An 18,513-nucleotide genomic window follows, 5' to 3' on the forward strand; every position below is an offset into this window, starting at 1 on the left:
TATAAATTACTGTGTCCTGGAGGCCTTGATCTCAGAAGTAACTTTTGGTTTGTTTGAGACGGGTTTTAGCTGGGCCTGGCTTACTTTGTGGGCTCTTCTTTCCTCCACCATTCCCCTACCCTTTCATCCCCCTAACACTAGATAGGAGGGGAAGCAAGGGTCCTGGGGAAGGGCGGTAATGTTATCATTAGGCTGCTTCCTGCTGATGAGGGATGCCGAGTTCCTTGGGACAAGTTTGGTCTTTATCATCAGGATTATCTAATTTGTTTCCTATGTGTTCATAACTACTTAACAAACCGTGACCAACAATAACCTACAGCTATCAACAACCTACACCCTCGCTAGCATTTACATACTCTCTGAGAAGTCCCCAGAATTCCAAATTTCATCTAATTGCAGAAACTGTCCGTAGCTGGTAAAACCATGCCCCTGCTAGAGCACGAGGCAAATCATAGCAGCTGAAGCAACCCCATATCCCACATCTGCGGTCAAAATGAAAACGTTTTTCCATATTTCTGTGTTCAAAGAAGCCAAAGGGCTCACTACAGGGTTTCTCTGTGTAGCTCTGACTGTCCTGTAACTCACTCTGTTCACCAGGCTGGCCTCGATGGCCTGGAATTCAGAGATCCACCTGCCTCTGTCTCTGCCTTCTAATTAAAAGCTAGGAGCTACCATACCTGGTCTAATTTTTTAAAGACGTACTGTCCTACGTGTGTAAGTGCTCTGCTCATAGGTATGTCTGCACATGCGTATGCCTGGTACCCGTGTAAGTCAGAAGAGAGTGTCACATACCCTGGGACTGGCACCACAGATCATTGTGAACCACCTGTGAGGGCTGGGAATTGAATCCAGGCAAGTGTGCCTAAGTAGACCAGGCTCTGAGATCTGCCTTCTGAGTGCTGGGGTTAAAGGCACGTACAACTACCACCCTGCTAGAAAGGTCACTCTTAAAAGGAGACTGGGAATTGAGATGAAGGGCCAGGTAAGAGTTCCTTTGAAACAATTTCAAAACCTTGTAGTCAGAGTTCTGGTCTGTAATTTGGCTTTACATTAATTTGTATGAACATGGTTCCTGCAAGACGTAGCCCGCCTAGTGAAAACGGTGCACTGAAACTTAGACGTGAATTCCCCAAAGCAGGGAAAAGAAAAGTACTCCTGCTAAAGATAAGAGACGACTGTAGAGCAGTGGGTCTCAGCCTGTGAGTCGTGACCCCCTTCACAGGAGTTACCCATGACCATTGGAAAACACATGATTCATAACAGTAAAGTTATAAAGTAGCAATGAAAATGGTTTTATGGCTAAGTATATTTGAACCAATATAAATGTATCCCCATCTAGCTTACAAATGAATGAGACTCAGACTAGTTATTTTATTTGACTGACTATTACTGGGGAGGAGGGGGGAGGGTGTAACCACAAATCTACTTTTCTAACTGCTGGCCTGGCTACCTCCCCAGCAGTGTACCCCAAATACTTGGCATTTCTCCTGGCCATGTGTTCATGGTCCATCTCCTTTCCTTCTCACCCCCATCTCCCACCCCTTGTCCTCTTTTTTTCTCTCTGCAACCTCCAACCAGGTAACTGAGAATCCAACTACCTCTAATCCCTCCAGTAATTGACTGTACAATTTCTATTTAACCAGTAGTTTTTATATTAAGGAACAAGGTTTGCACAACAAAAGCTGGTAGAGGTGAGGATTCACTCATAGACAACTAGACCTTCAGGTACAGAATTTAACACTACAATACATAGCAACAGACCAAACCATAACAATTGGGGGTCACCACAAAAAGAACGTGAGGAACTGTATTAAAGGGTCTCAGCATTAGGAAAGTTGAGAACCACTACCTTAGAGAGTCCTCTGACAGAATTAACTAGAGAATGTAGTGTACCTGGCAGTGAGAGACATTCTGAACTGGGCTCTGTCTAGAGCAGCATCAGGCTGAAGGCAGAAGGCAGATCTCAGAACCTGGTCAGATAAGAGAACAGCAAAGGTTCTCCACACTCTGGCTTTGTTGAAGACTTGAATGTCTGGGAGACAATAGACTCTTTATTGCCCATCCCCCTAACTTATAGATACAACCAGTGTTAGAAAGAAGTATTTATGTTGGGCTGGTTTGCTTGGTTTTGGTTATTTTTTTGATTCAGAATCTCCTTGTAGCCATGGGTGGTCTGGAACTCACCATATAGACCAGGTTGGATTTGAACTCAAAAGGCCTGCCTGCCTCAGCTTTCCAAGTGCTGGGCTTAAAGGTGTGTGTTACAACACCGACTTAAGTGTATGGATTTCAGTGGGCACTTGAAGGAGCCATGCTGGTGTAAATTAATATGAAGCCAAAATGGTTACAAGTTAGACCCCTGGAGCTTTCATGGTTCGGTTGAACAATGGAAATTCTTTAGTAAACTCGGAAAATATGTGGCAGTGGAATTGATGAACGTTTAAAGACTTTTTGAAGGATTTGAGTGGGGTGTGTGCCCATGTGCGTCTGTTTTGGCCTACTTGGCCTTGTTGAATAGATGAGTAGCCCATATGTCTTACCACAGTTACTGGGTGGTGGTTGATGGCTCTCAAGTGTTATACTGTAAAATAGATTATTAAACAAATGGTTGAGTAATTTCTATCGTCTGCTAAATAGCTTCGTTTCGGACTGGTGAGATGGCTCAGCATGGGGGTGACTGGGTGGGGGTTAGATATGTTGAGTTTGCCCTAGTGTCATTTTTGGAAAGCTTTTCTTTTACAAGATTACAAAGAGGGTGGAGGTTGGGAAGCTGACGGTGACTAGTGATCAGTAGAATTAATTCAGTCGGAGAATCCTCAAATTGAGGACTATGCAAATGATTTCTAAGGGAAGTCCACTGAGCCCTGCAGATCCCAGGAACTGTAGCCTAGAAGGCCCACGCAGTCCCTGACGCGATCTAGAAAAGCGCCGTTTAACAATCTTCCACAGAGAGCAGGGAAAGCTTCGTGGTTTGGAAGATTTTTGGCTTCGGGTACGCTAAAGACGCTGTTCTGGACTTTCAAAGTTTGAGATCCAATCCAGTTTCCTTACTCCATGGCACTTCCGCTCTGGGAAGGCGGAGGGACTCTGAGAATTCTGGGAAATGTAGTTCATGACCCTGCCATACCCGGGAAAATAGGATAACTTCCGCTGCAGGAGGTTGAGAGGCCACCCTATTCCGGTTGGGGGATGTGGGAACTGTAGTTTGTGTAAGAATAACTTTCTCAGCAGGAGATTATGTCCTCCTTTCTCCCTTCGGAAATTCTGGGAAGTGTAGTCCGGGCTGCTAATGAGGGAAGAGTCACTTCCGCCCCAGGTGTGCGAGGCCTTGTCCTGTTCCTTTCAGAAAGGTGAGCCCTCCCCTTTACTGACCCCTCCCGAGTCTGTGCGATCCGTTTCAGGTTTCCATGTGCGATAGCCACTAAGTGTGTATCCTGGGTAAGGAAATCTGCCTCTGAAAGGCAGAAGGCGACCTTTGAAAGAGCCTGCCCAAGCGTGCTGCGATTGCACAAACTGACTGAGGTTTAGCCAGGGGCTGTCAGTCACCTGGATGGAGGATCTGCTGGGTGTTGTGCACCCCCAGCCGCCTTCCTAGCCCCAGTCAGCGATGCCATCTCCCAGCAGTGGAGTTCAGATTCTCCATCTCTGCCTCCGTTTCTTCCTTCACTCCTTGGTACCTAGCTAAGAGTGATCTAGAGTTTCCTGCAAGGCTCAAAACAGCTGACGCGTGGTAGATGGGACATTTGCAATCAGTACTCTCCAAATTCCAGAGAAGCTGGAAGCTTTAGTGTTGCTCTCAGAGCTCCTGCTGTAGGGTCTCTTGACGCAGCCTGTCCCCATTATCAAAACCCTTAATGACATTTTTGTCGTTGAGACAATCGTTTCCAGCTGTTGTGTGCAATGTCCACTGTGCCTTATGGGGGCGGGGAGGGGGGGTTTGCTGAAGTTCGATTTCTCCCAGAATCTTGTCTTCTTAATCCTTTATTTGAAAAGTGCTGCAGGGAAAAGGGGTAGCACAGAACGTGGTGGTGGTGCAGTAGTTTGAATGAGAAGCATCCCTGTAGTGTCTGGCCTTCGGATGCTAGGTCCACAGTTTAGAGGGCGGGGTGCTGTTTCTGGAGGTGGTGCGGCCTTGCTGGAGGAAGTACGTCATGGGGGCGGGGTCAGGCCCCTAGACGTTTACTTGCTCTGCTCTGTGCTTCAGGTGGCCTGTGGTATCTTTCAGTTTCTGTATCCTGTTGACGAGCCTGCCACCTGCCATGCTGTCCCTACCATTAAGGAACTGAAAGCCAAAATAAATGCATTCTCCCACAAGATGCCTTATTCATGGTTTTTTATCACAGCAACAGAAAAGTAACTAGTACACACATGGATAGAGCTTAGCATCCTTCTGTCAATCCTTCCTACCTCCTCTTCTGAGGAGTGAGGTTCCCTTTACTCATTGGCAGAACCAGTTATGAATAAGTTCTGGACGGGATGAAGAAATGCTTGGACATAAACAGTAAGGATGCCATTTAATACTAAATGCTGAAAGGGTTTTATACAAATTAATAAATATAACTCTTATAAGAGCTTTATTGGAGTGCAGTCATCATTATTTAATTTACTTATTTTTATCACATCTATTTAAGGAAAAAGTAAAATTTGTTTTTTAAAACATAGGCTAAAAATTTACTGAATGTACCAAAAAATATAAAAGTATTATCATTACATTCTGTGTTCCTAGGTGATTATATTTCTTCTTTATAGTCTAAACTACTTTTTTAATCGGATACACTACAGAGTCATTTCTACGATCTTTTTAAAAATATTTTATTTATTTAATGTATATGAGTACATTGAAGCTGTCTTGAGGTACACCAGAATCTGTTACAGATGGTTGTGAGCCACCGTGTGGTTGTTGGGATTTGAACTCAGGACCTGTGGAAGAGCAGTCGGTGCTCTTAACCACTGAGCCACCTCTCCAGCCCCATCTCTACAATCCTGTCTGTACTAGGCATACTGAAATGTCTCAGCCTGCAAAAGCACTTGCCACCAAGTCTGCCATCCTGAGTTTGATCCTCAGGACTCTCATGGTGGAAGAAGAGAATTTCTGTAGATGCGCACACCCTCAAATAAATAGACGCTTCTTTAAAAAGTGGAATTGGGGTTGGAGAGATGCTTAACAATCAATACTGTTTCTGCTCTTGCAGAGACCCCAGCTTCAGGTCCCAGAACCCAGAGGTGACTTGTAACCAACTGTTACTCCAGTTTCCAGGGACTCACTGGCCTCTGAGGACACGGAATGCCTGGGGTTGCAGATAGACAAGCAGGCAGACACATAATAATAAATAAAAATTAAAATATAAAGGGCAATGTTGAAGTCCTCAACCCATATATTAAAACAAACAAACAAACAAAAACAAGAAAATGAAACATGTGCCCAGCCCTAAGTTTAACTCCTAGCCCCGTGTGAGAGAAAAAGCATAGAATGTATATCTTTCTTGATAGAGATTTTGTCAGTTATAGCAAGCAGGGTACCCCACGCCAAGGCGTCTGGATTTCACAAGCAGTATTGGAGTGTTTGTATTAAACATGCTGTAGGGGGGCCACAAAGGTGGTTCAGCAGGTAAAGTTAAATCCCTGGGAGCCACGCGGTGAAAGGAGAGACCCAACTCCCACAATTGCCCGCTGACTTCCACACACAGGTGGTACTTACTGTGCACATGGCCACATAGTAAGTAAATAAAATTTTAGCTGGGTGTGGTGGTGCACACCTCTAATTCCAGCACTCAGGAAGCAGAGGCAGGTAGATCTCTGAGTTTGAAGCCAGCCTGGTCTACAAAGAAAGTTCCAGGACAGCCAGGGCTACACAGAGAAACCCTGTCTTTAAAAAAAAGAAAAAATAGAACAAGGCTTGGAGAGATGGCTCAGAGGTTAAGAGCACTGACTGCTCTTCCAGAGGTCCTGAGTTCAATTTCCAGCAACCACATGGGGGCTCACAACCATCTGTAATGGGATCCGATGCCCTCTTCTGGTCTGAAGACAGCTACAGTGTACTCATATACGTGAAGTAAATTTTAAAAAGATAGAAAAAAAAATAGAACAAAAAACTTTTTCAATTTTAACAAACTAAAATAAACACTGTGAAAAATTAGACATACTTGTTACAATTCACGATCAACCGCCAAGAAGAAACAGAAATTCTGGAACTAGAGTAAGAAGATAAGAGATAAAATGACCCAGCTCCGGGGGAAAAAAAAGATAAAATGAATGAAATAGTAAAAATAAATAAATACATAATAAACAGCGTAGGTGAAAGCAGTTAAGGAGGACCGAGGGTACAATGCGTTCTCTTCAGTTTCGTTGTTTGTGATGGGCGGAGTTTACTGGTGTCTCCGGTGCTGATCTCAGATCGGTCTCTCATCTAAGCCACACTGTTTAGGGAATAGGAGCGGTCTAGAGTTCCCATCATGCCTCTTGCCTTGTGCAGGAGGAATTAGCATCACCCGTTTGTGTGGGTGTGCCCTGCAACAGGGACCTTCGCCTCAAATCTATCCAACTTCTTTGAAAATGGCTGTGAAAGAAGCGCCCCTCTATCCCTGCCCCCAGGCAGCTTCGGTGGGATGCTAGAGAACGTAGCCTTTTTAGGTGATGTGTATGGATTTATAGCCACTAATCTAAATAAACACACTGTTCAGAGACAAATGAAACCTGGCGTGTGGACTGTTAACTCGAGCGGCGACGAGAGAGGTGGCCTTAGCATGTTTGATGTTTATTACGGGCAGCTCCTATTCTCTAACACTTTTGGTCCATGCCCTGGTTTCTCCTTCCAAATCAGACTGGATTTTTGTGTGCCTATCTGTGCAGTGCATGCATATGTATTTTGGGGGTAAACACCCACGCAAGTGCAGAGACGGGAGCAGGAGGAGGACATCAGATGTCCTTCTCTATCACTGCTTAATTCTCTTGAGACAGTCTCTCACTGAACTTGAAGCTAGGTCAGTGTCCTGCAAGCCCCAGCAGTCTTCCCGTCTGCACCTCCCATAGGCACACAGTCAGGGAGTTCTCTTCACATGGGTGCCGAGGACTGAGCTCACTTACTTAGGCTTGGGCAGCAAGCCCTCTGAATACTGAGCTGTCTCCCCAGCCATTTCGTTATTTTGTTATGCTGGAGGTAGAACTCAATGCCTCTATCACTAAGCCGCTTCACCAGCCCCTCACTGGTGAGTTCTGTATATTGGCTCTGTCACTGAACATTGTGTGACACTTCCTGGGGAGACATGACCAAATATCTACTCATCCCAGGTAGGGAACCAGTGACAACCCAAAAAGTCCAACATGGTGAAGCAGTGGGTTTATTGGGGTTAGTCACAGGAGTATGGGTGAGGAGTAGGAGCAGAAATTAGTCAAAGACAGTCACATCTCTAAAGCTCACTCCAGCATGGGTGACAGCTCACGAAACTGGGAACCCGGAGCACACCACACAGCCTGCGGGCAGACCAACAGGTTAGAGAGCGTCCTTTTCAGGTTATAACTTTAATTTTTTTTTTGAAGTCTACTTTTAATGATGGTTCTTACATGCTTTAGCCTACCTTGTAGCCCACCACCCCGCCGAGGTAGTGAGAAAGAAAGGATACAGGGGAAGTGGACCTGTTTAGAAAGGTTCTTTAGAGCATCTCCCATCTGTGTTGTCTGGAAATCAGAAGTTCAATTCACAGGTCAGCAGCAGCAGCTTGATCCACTCACAAACACTTGGAGGATACACCCGCAGTCTAGTTCTGTAGCGTTGGGGTAGCCAACAGGAATCAGCAGTGGTGGCATTACCTGGCAGAGGAAGCCATGCCTCAGTCTCAGCTCAAGTTAGCAGGAGGGGACCAGGAGGGACACCAGGAGTTCTCGGCTGTGTCTTTCTCAGGGAAGCGAAGATCAATGAAGACCCACAAGTGTTGCACAGCTAGCTCTGTGAGCAAGCCAAACAGCTTCTGTCACTGTCCATCTAGTCCTGTTTATACCCTCTAAACATCACATGTCCTCCACGGGTCTTGGCTCAGCATGTGAATCTGTCTTAGCTGACCTCACTCTGCCAATCAGCCAGAGTCTGTGGAAGTGGCAAGAAACTGCCGCACACGACCAGAAATTTTTTGGTGCATTTCTCTCTATGGAGTCCCAACAAATGTAACTCAACTATGCAAAGTAAGGCGGACCAATACATGTGTCCTTCCACACACTTGCTTTATCAGACACATCTTTTCTCCTGTGTCTGCTTCAGCTAAATGTTCCCTCACAAATCTGCCTTTGTCTTTCACCTGTGTCCACTCCTTTACGTGTTTGCCCCAGCAAAACACCTTCCAAGACAACTGACTCTCCAAAGAACCTTTAAGTTTACATTTCACCAGGTAGTTCAGTGAAGTCTGCTCAAGCTAGTCTCTGCTTCTGGGACCTCAGATGTGATGTGAACCTCTTCTATTCTTTACTGCTTATAATAGTCTGGGAAGGGAAGGTCTAGTGAATCTGATCAGTTTCAGGGATTTCCTGACACTTTTGAGTTGTGTTAGATGGTAAAACCATGCCAGGAAGTTTGGTAAGGTAGAGCAGGTTGAGACCCAGAGATCTGATGGGCACACATCTGAGACTTAGGGGATTCTCTGTTCCCTGCCAGATTCCTGGCCTAGAACATATGCCGTGTTCCTCACAAAAAAGAAATGTGTTCTATGAACATGTAGGCCCAAAACAGAGTTCTCCATGCTAATGAAGTACCTAGAGGGCTTAGCCAATAAGCTTCGTTTTTCCAGACATTCCTCCCTGCAAAAGGTATTTAATCTCAGGCTCACCCTGAGAAGTGGGTATGGTACATTATGCACCCAGTTTCTGCCACGAATGACCAATAAACTGTTTAGAACCATGGACAGTCTCTCTCATCAAGATCTCCACGGGGAGCTTTGGGAAAGGCATTTGACTACAGAGTTGCAGTGCTCCCAGATACAGTGGCTACCAAGCCTGCCTCCACCAAGCTAAGGACAATCACTGCTGGGACAAGCTGGACCCAGTAGCACCTGAATGTCCAAGAGTTTGAGAGCCCACAGCCCTGGGGACCCCCGAATCCAGCTTCTGCTTTGCATAGCAGTGGAGCAGACTCGGACCCACAAGTTATTTACTTCCTAAATTTTAGTAAGCTTCCCTGAAGGATTAAATGTTTTACCTCTCCTTAGAGCATGTTCTATGTCAGGAGGATCTCTGCAGGGTGGGATGTTTTATCTTGAAGACATTGCTACATAACACTGAGTCACACCCCCAGCCTCTCCTGGGATGGGAGTGGGAGGATTCTAGGCAGGGGCTCTACCACTGAATCACACTGCCCTCAGCCCCCTCAGTGGGAGATTCAATGCATACTCTTCCATGCAGGGAAATTCTGTGATGCAAAGTAGAATCCACTTCCCGGCAGTCATGGGGACATTGAGAGGTTTTGTTCCTTACTGAAACTGTCTACTCTTGGAACACAAAAATCCCAGCAGCCCTTAACACTGAGCGCTAGCACTGTTACAGTCATTTTGCAGAAGACAGAATTGAAGTGTTAGAAGTTCATGAACTGAGCACACAATAACACCAAACTCCTCTAAAAATAAATTAGTAACATTTATTTCGTGTGTGTGTGTGTGTGTGTGTGTGTGTGTGTGTGTGTGTGTGTGTGTGTGTAAGCGCACATCAGAGGACAACCTGCAGAAGCCAGTTCTCTTCTTTCATGTGTGTCCTGGGGATTAAACTCAGGTCATCAGGCTTGGCAGCAAGCCTCCTTACCTGCTGAGCCATCACGGCCCAGCCCCAGATTCTGAGCAAAGGCATTTTGTCCCTTGCTGTTACTTGGAACCAATGTATTTCTCCAGCTTCCTTCACCACATTTCCCAGGACAAGAGTGAGCACTCGGGGAGATGGCCAGCATGTACTAAAGGCAGCTGGGAAGTCCGGTTCTGTTTATAGCCTGGGGCGGGACATCCTGGGGTGCCTAGAATGTGGTGCGCATGCTCCAGTGGGCAGCGTGTGCATAAGGCTGCTTGCAGAGGGGAGAGGCAGCTTGATCTCACTGTGTTTTCCCTCTCTCATGGTGTCTATCACGCTGTGCTGCCTTCCCAGGTCTCCATCGTTTCCTAGGAAAAAGGAGGAGAAAATGACCAAATTGCAGGTGAGTTAATTTTTATTTGTGCGGTTACGTTCCCCTCCTGTTTCAGAGTGGGCACACTGTTCCTCAGTAAGGAATGGCAGCAGGTACGGGCTGCGTATGTATCGGGTGCAAAGAAAAGTCTACTTTTGTTTATTTTAAAATCTATTTGTTTATTCATGGGGGAGCACTCATGCCACGGTGTGCCTGCCAAAGTTAGAGGACAACTTCTGGGAGCCTAGTCCCTGGCTTCCGCCATGTTGGTTCTGGGATTGAACGCAGGTAGATAGTCTGAGGGCCAGTAAGTGCCTTTACCTGCCAAGCTGCTTCCAAGGCTCCTTTCTGTTCAGTTTGAGTCACTCCCTTTTGTGGGGGGTTAGGTTAGTATTCCTTCCTTCCTTCCTCCCCTCCCTCCTTCCTTCCTTCCTTTTCTTTTTGAACTAAGGTATCATCATGTAGCCTTGGCTAGACAGACACATCAGTTTTATTTTGTAAATGAACAGTGTAAAAGAGAAAAGAAGTTTAAAAACTACACATATCGCCACCTTGCTTACAGTACCCCCCCGCCCCCCCCGGATCATTTAAAGCCACATTCCTGGCTGCATTTGCTGTGGCATGACATGGAATTCGACATTGTTTCCAGTTAGAATAGTGTGTGTTTAAAATCTTCCGATGTTGTCAGTGAACTGTGATGACCCCACCCACTGTATTAAATTATTCCCCACCCACAAACTTACAAATTCCGGAGGCATCCGGCAGGTTGGTGTTCCACCTATGGAGAAACTTGACTCAAAAAACAGTTTTGGGGTTGCGTAGCCCAGGGCACAGCACTCACCTGGATTTGGGAAAACCCCAATGTCCGTCCTTAGCTACACAGGAAGGAAAATGAAACCATGAAAGACAGTCTGGGAAATCATCACTGAATGTAACCTTCTAAAGACTCAAGGCTGTGTGTCTGAATACACACACACACACACACACACACACACACACACACACACACACGCACGCACCATGCATACATACATGCATGCATACATACATTCATACACATGAACACATACACATGCATACACATATGCATGCACACAGATGCACATACATGTGCACACATATCCATATATAACTTATGTCTACAGCCATTAGGTGACAGTTGAAATACTGTATTGTCCTTCTATTTTATTTTAAGGATTATATATTTTTATTTTGTGTATATGAGTGTCTTGCCTGCATGTGCAACATGTGTGTGTCTGGTGGTATCCATGGAGGCCAGAGAGGGCATCAGATCCCCGGAGCTGGAGTTGCAGATGGTTCTGAGCCACCTTGTGCTTTCTAGGAACCAAATCTGGGTCCTCTGTGAGAACAGACAGTGCTCCTGCACAGGTATGGACATACACACATGCACACTCACAGACAGTGTACATCCACGTGCACGCGTACCTTAGTTGGGGTTTTACTGCTGCAAACAGACACCATGACCAAGGCAACTCTTATAAGGGACAACATTTAACTGTGGCTGGCTTACAGTTCAGAGGTTCAGTCCATTACCATCAAGGCAGGAGCATGGCAGTGTCCAGGCAGGCATGGTGCAGGAGGAGCTGAGAGTTCTACATCTTCATCTGAAGGCTGCTAGCAGAAGATTGACTTCCAAGCAGCTAGGAGAAGGCTCTTAAAGCCCACAGCCAGGGTTGGGGATTTAGCTCAGTGGTAGAGCGCTTGCCTAGCAAGCGCAAGGCCCTGGGTTCCGTCCCCAGCTCCGAAAAAAAGAAAGAAAGGAAAAAAAAAAAAGCCCACAGCCATGGATACGGGGCCACACCTGCTAATAGTGCAACTCCCTGGGCTGAGTATATACAAACCATCACAATATGCCACCCGCACATGTATGTGCACCCACATATATGCAACACACACACACACACTCACACACACACATACACACACACACACACACACACACACACACACACACACACACACACGGATTTCCTTTTGCTGTTTGGCCTTCATGGTGGGTGGATCTAGCCAAGTAGGGGACAGGAAGAGGCAAGAAATTCAACCCGAGAGGCTCTCAGTCCCACACAGCTTCTCTCTTCACGTGTTTCCAGCACCGTGTCTTCTGTAGTCACAGCCTACATACATGTGTTTGGTGACACAGGAGATGGTGACCTTCAGGGATGTGGCCGTGGTCTTCAGCGAGGAGGAGCTGGGGCTGCTGGATGCTGCCCAGAGGAAGCTGTACCGAGAGGTGATGCTGGAGAACTTCAGGACGCTGCTCTCAGTGGGTAAGAAATGGGGGTGAGGGGGAGCCTGGGGACACTTGAAGTTATTCTCTATGCTTGGCTCTCTGACTGGAAGCACAGAGGTTTCTCCTGGATCCTTCCAGGCAAAAGTCTGTCCTTTGAGCTGTGTATGGGAGTCCTGTTTGGTTTTTTATTTTTATTTTTGCCAGCTTCACAAACAAGCTAGAGTTGTCTGGGGAGGGGACCCTCATTTGAGAGAACACCCCCATCAGAATGACTGGCCTGTAGGCAAGCCCAGGTGGCACTTTCTTGATTAGTTGTTGCTATGAAAGGACCCCGCCCACGGTGGGCAGTGCCACCCCTGAGCCACCCCTGTGAGCTGCATAAGAAAGCAGGCTGAGCAAGTCATATGGAGAAACCAGTAAGCAGCACCCTCCATGCCTCTGCCTCAGTTCCTCCCTCCAGGTTCCTGCCATGAGCTCCTGCCCTGCTTCCCTTCATGATGGTCTATAAGCTGGGAGATGAAGTAAACCCTTTCTTCCCCAAGTAGTCATGGTGTTTACTGTGGCAATAGGAAGCAAACTAGGAGGGTGGGCACCTGAGCCCTTCAGCACTGCTTTATGGAAACCCATTCAGTATGTTGCTCCAGCTTGCTTTGTTTTATAGAGTGGACGGCAGTGACCATTTCTTACTCTGATTCTCTAGGAGTTATTTTAAAAATATATTTAGTGTGTGTTGCAGTTAGGGTTTCATTGCTGTGAAGAGACACCATGACCAAGGCAACTCTTATAAAGGACAACATTTAATTGGGGCTGGCTTACAGGTTCAGAGGTTCAGTCCATTATCATCAAGGTGGGAGCATGGCAGTGTCCAGGCAGGCATGGTGCAGGAGGAGCTGAGAGTTCTACATCTTCATCTGAATGCATCGAGGAGAAGACTGGCATCCTCAGGCAGCTAGGAAAAAGCTCTCCAAGCTCACCACCACAGTGACACGCTTCCTCCAACAAGGCCACGCCCACTCCAAGGCCACACCTCCTAATAGTGCCACTTCCTGAGCCAAGCACATTCAAACCAGCACCGTGTGTGTGTGTGTGTGTGTGTGTGTGTGTGTGTGTGTGTGTGTGTGTGTGTGTAGCCTTGCATGTGTGCCATGTGAATGCAGGTGCCCACAGAGGCCAGAGAGCGCATCAGACTTCCTAGAACTGGAGTTCTAGGTAGTTGTGAACCACCATGTGGTTCTGGGACTCAAACGCTGAGTCCTCTGGAAGGGCAGCCAGTGCTTTGAATTGCTGGGCCGTCTCTCCAGCTCTGGAGATCTTTTCCTCCCTTCCTTCCTCCCTCCCTCCCTCCCTCCCTCCCTTCCTCCCTTCCTTCCTCCCTCCCTCCCTTCCTCCCTCCCTCCCTCCCTCCCTCCCTCCCTCCCTTCCTCCCTTCCTTCCTCCCTCCCTCCCTCCCTTCTTCCCTCCCTCCCTCCCTCCCTTCCTTCCTTCCTCCCTCCCTCCCTCCCTCCCTTCTTCCCTCCCTCCCTCCCTTCCTTCCTCCCTCCCTCCCTCCCTCCCTCCCTTCCTCCCTCCCTCCCTCCCTCCCTCCCTCCCTCCCTTACTCCTTTCCTTTCATTTTTCTTTTTGTTTGTTTGTTTTTGTTTCTTGGAGTCAGGGTCTCCTATTGCCCAGGCTACAGACTTACTGTATAGCTGAGGGTGACCTTGAACCTCTGATCTGCCGTCCTTTCCCTCCAAATGCAGGTACAACAGACATACACCTCCATACCCAGCCTTTTTTTTTTTTTTAATCTCATTTTGACAAGGTAGACATCAAACGCTTGCTTTTCTTTTTTCACCAGCACATCAGCCTTTCAAACCAGGTCTGATAGCCCAGCTGGAGAATGACGAGAAGCTTTGGATGGTGGCGGCAGACGCCCAAGCGGGTGGGCTCTCAGGTGAGAGTGGTGCATCGGGGAGAGTGAGTGGGAGGATGTGCCAGCTCCCGCCTTAATGCTCCCCTGCTCCACACTTCCTAACTACTCCAATGGACTTCAAAGTGCTTAAGCAGGCTGGTCAGATGGCACCACCCATGTGGTGGAAAGAAGTGAACTGACTTCTCCAAGTTGAGTACTTGAGTACGCGTGCGCACACACACACACACACACACACACAGAGGCACACACAGAGTCATGCACATGCATACACACATGTACACACATGTGCACGCACACACATATACAGATACTCACACATGCACACATTCACACATACACATCTACACGCACACATACATGCACACACAGAAGCATGCACACGCATACACATTCACATACATGTACACATGTGCATGCACACTCATGTACACACATATACAGACACACATGCACCCCCCCCACATGCACATACACAGAGACACACAGGCATGCACATGCACACACACACACTCATGCACACACATACACATATACACACACACACACACACACATACACAGAAGACAAAAGACACTTTTCTACTTTGGAATATCCCTTTTCTTTTGTCCACTGGATCACCCAACAACCCGTGGTAAAGGCACAGTGACATGCATAAAGTTCACTGGATCTTTTGAATGGGGCTATATTTTACGTCCAGATTTTATTATAAAACCCAGAACTTAAGGTACCTAGAGAGCCTCAGTTTTGCGGCTCCTAGGTGTGTATCAGGTGCCTTGCAAGGACCCATAGAAACATTGTGATATGCCAGTGTCCTGCTGTGAGCAGAGTGCAAAGTGAGGCAGTCTCTCCATAAGGCGTTCACTTGTGCATTTGCCCGGATTCTCCTCCCCATAGGAAGAAGGAGTGGACATACTGTGGAGAACGCTGAAGACACAGAGGAATTAAACTCCCTTTGTCCTGAGGAACTCTCCTGTCAGACCTGGCCATGGGGTCAAGAGTTTATAAAAAGATGCCAAGAGAGTACCAGTGAATCTTGGCGCCAAGGAGGGCCTCCCTGCCTGCTGTGGGCAGGAATGCCCGTTCAGATTTCCGAAGATGGGAATTACGTGTTGCCTCCTGTACATGAAGACTCTGCTTCCATAGAACATCCAGAGTTTCCTTCTCAGAGATGCCAGCAGTCATGGGAGGAGCCACATCTTGGCAGGCCCTGTAATTGCCTGTGGAAAGGTCAGCAAACATCATTAAGATATCACTTCTGTAGGTGTGACAGCATCGGCTGGTCCTCCTACCACAGTGATGAGGGGCTACATGGCAAAGGAAAAAGCTACCGTTTCCATGACCACAGAGGAGAGACTATGAAGGCATCATTACTTAATCAGGACTTGATTGAATTAGGGCCGGAGCCCTGCCCATGTACCAAGTATAGAAAATCCTGGGGCCATGACGATAGCCACCACAGCTCTCACACACATCAGCAGTGCCGCTCAGGAGGGAAGCCCCATACACACAGTCCGTGTGGAGAGGGCTGTGGGAATAGGTCAGCTCTTCATGGCCATCCAGATCTTGAGACAGGAGATGAAGGTGTTGTTAGGAGCCCACCTCCTCAGTCACCTCAGAGAGCGCATATGGAGCAAGTGCCATACAAGTGCAGTGAGAATGTCCACCATGGTTCCCCTCTTAACACTTGTGGGTGTGCGCACCCAGGCAACACCTCCCAGAAATGCAGCATCCCGGAGCAAGCTGTTGGTAGTTGTTCCCACCGCAAGAGAACTTTTAGGGCTCATTCTGGAGAAGAACCCAATAATCATGAGGAGAATGGGAATGTTCTTAATCAGAGTTTATGTCTTCAAGTGAATCGGAAAATAAGTGCCGAAGAGAAACTGTGTCAAGGTGCGGAATGTAGGAAAGATTTCACACATTGCTCAAACCTGAACAGTCCACACAGAGTTCATGTGGAAGAGACTCTGTGTAACCCTGACTGTGGTAACCACTTCAGTCTGCCCCCACATTTTCAGGACTTCCCAGCAGTGCGCCCCCAGGGACAACCACACAATCGCACATGCTGTACCAGCTTCGGTCAAACTTTGTGCCTTCAAGGCCATCAGAAACTTCACATTCGAGAGAAGCCCTTTCGTAAAGAGGGTGGAAATGGCTGTAACTGGGGTTCCACCCCCAAGGATTGTGAGAAACAGATGCTGCATAAATGCAGCGCCTGTGGGAAGGGCTTCAGTCACAGACGGGCTCTTCAAGTTCATCAGAGAATCCACACAGGGGAGAAGCCATTCAAGTGTGGGGAGTGTGGGAAGGGGTTCAGCCGGAGTGCCTACCTTCAAGCCCACCAGAGAGTTCACACCGGAGAGAAACCGTATAAGTGTGGGGAGTGTGGGAAGGGGTTCAGCCGCAGTGCATACCTGCAGGGCCACCAGAGAGTTCACACCGGAGAGAAACCGTACAAGTGTGAGGAGTGTGGGAAGGGCTTCAGCCGGAGTTCACACCTGCAAGGCCACCAGAGAGTTCACACCGGAGAGAAACCGTACAAGTGTGAGGAGTGTGGGAAGGGCTTCAGCTGGAGCTTCAATCTTCAGATCCATCAGCGGGTTCACACCGGAGAGAAACCCTATAAATGTGGAGAATGTGGCAAAGGCTTCAGTAAGGCCTCAACTCTCCTGGCCCATGAGAGAATCCACACAGGAGAGAAACCTTACCAGTGTCACGAGTGCGGCAAGAACTTTAGTCAGAAATCCTACCTTCAAAGCCATCAGAGCGTGCACTCTGGAGAGAGACCATATATATGTGAGGTGTGTGGGAAGGGCTTCAGTCAGAGAGCATACCTACAAGGTCACCAGAGAGTCCACACTCTAGTGAAACCATATAACTGTGAGGTGTGTGGGAAAGGCTTCAGTCAGGGTTCCCGCCTCGAGGCACACCGGAGGGTCCACGCAGGGGGAAAACCATACAAGTGTGAGACGTGCGCAAAGGGCTTCAGCGAGAGCGCCGGCCTCCAGGCGCATCAGAGGATCCACGCAGAAGGGAGAGCCTACAAGTGTGAACTGTGCGGTAAGGGCTTCAGCGGCTATTCCGGTCTCCAAGCCCATCAGCGAGTCCACACGGGGGAGAAGCCATACAAATGCGAGGTGTGTGGGAAGGACTTCAGTCAGAGATCCAATCTCCAGGCTCATCAGCGTGTGCACACAGGAGAGAAACCTTACACGTGTGACGCGTGTGGTAAGGGTTTCCGGTGGAGCTCGGGCCTCCTGGTCCATCAAAGGGCCCACAGCAATGATAAATTCTGTAGGAACGGAGAGTTCAGAAGCAGTTATCTGCCTGAGAACCTGGGCAGAAACGAAGGCCTGTAACGCCGTTCTGTTTTGTTAATGGAGACCTACTGTTTGTACCCACCATGAACACCGACGGTGGTTGGGAAGGGACACAGCATTGCAAAAAAGGACTTTACTGAGAGTTTTCAAAACCTCAACAAGCTATGGCTGAGATCCAAGAACTTCCCAACACCACACACTTCAGCGGGGATTAACAAAAGAGTGATATCCACTCCACCAGTAGCATTAGCTTGGTGTCAGGGGAGCCTGTCCGCCGGCAAGGCTGCCAGGCGTGACTGGAGAGATGGCTCAGCTGTGACAAGTGGAAGAGGAACACATGGCAGCTATCTGACACCCTCACGGTGCCCAGACCTACGTGACTCTCCTCTACAGGAAAATAAATGAATAAAACGAAGCCATGCGCCCTCATGACTTAACGCATTCCTTACTCAGTGCTTTTTGCTCCATGAGTAAAAATATGCAAAGACACAACATTTGAAACTCTTACGTTTATTTCAAAACCGATCAGGAGAGATTTTAATATCAGGGCAAATAAATATTTGGAGTATTCAGGAATATTTTCATCTGCAATACCGCAGTTTGGTTAGCATCCCCTTGGCCTGTCCTAAGCAGACAAGTGCACAATTCCTTCTTCTATAGGGTGTTCTCTCTCTCTCTCTCTCTCTCTCTCTCTCTCTCTCTGTGTGTGTGTGTGTGTATGTGTGTGTGTGTGTGTTGATGTGTGTCTGCACATGAATGCAGTGCCCATGAATGAAGGGCGGAAGAGCACTTTGGAGTTGTGCTGGGAACCGACCTCTGGTCCCCTAGGTCAGCAAATGCTCTCAGTTGCTGAGCTTCTCTCCTCTCACGCATGCATTTGCTGTCAGCCACCACTCCCAAGGGA

At 47.8% G+C, this 18,513-nt stretch overlaps 1 protein-coding gene across 4 annotated transcripts; it reads left to right on the forward strand.

Moving 5' to 3' along the window:
* Positions 1-3,209: 3,209 nt before the first annotated feature.
* Positions 3,210-18,311, forward strand: Zfp112 (zinc finger protein 112). Of its 4 annotated transcripts, none has more exons than XM_087554953.1 (5): positions 3,210-3,350; positions 10,111-10,159; positions 12,241-12,417; positions 14,218-14,313; positions 15,187-18,185. In XM_087554953.1, exons 3-5 carry the CDS (start codon positions 12,273-12,275, stop codon positions 17,646-17,648), a joined length of 2,703 nt encoding a protein of 900 aa, XP_087411079.1. In that variant the 5' UTR covers positions 3,210-3,350; positions 10,111-10,159; positions 12,241-12,272; the 3' UTR covers positions 17,649-18,185. The 4 variants fall into 4 exon arrangements, with proteins under 4 accessions (XP_087411079.1, XP_087411078.1, NP_001100957.1 ...); XM_087554952.1 differs by having other exon boundaries at positions 12,291-12,417; NM_001107487.1 differs by lacking the exon at positions 10,111-10,159 and having other exon boundaries at positions 3,253-3,350; positions 12,291-12,417; positions 15,187-18,311.
* Positions 18,312-18,513: the final 202 nt, after the last annotated feature.

This window comes from Rattus norvegicus, chromosome 1 (genome assembly GCF_021556685.1).
Source record: "Rattus norvegicus strain SHRSP/BbbUtx chromosome 1, alternate assembly SHRSP_T2T, whole genome shotgun sequence".
Lineage (NCBI taxonomy): Eukaryota > Metazoa > Chordata > Mammalia > Rodentia > Muridae > Rattus > Rattus norvegicus.

Excerpts from the sequence above, each read along its gene's own strand:
- Zfp112 (XM_087554952.1), top strand. The coding sequence starts at position 3,238 with ATGTCCTCCTTTCTCCCTTCGGAAATTCTGGGAAGTGTAGTCCGGGCT. Across the intron at positions 3,351-10,110 it reads GTCCTGTTCCTTTCAGAAAG|GTCTCCATCGTTTCCTAGGA; the intron begins GTGAGCCCTCCC and ends CTGCCTTCCCAG. Across the intron at positions 14,314-15,186 it reads CCAAGCGGGTGGGCTCTCAG|GAAGAAGGAGTGGACATACT; the intron begins GTGAGAGTGGTG and ends TCCTCCCCATAG.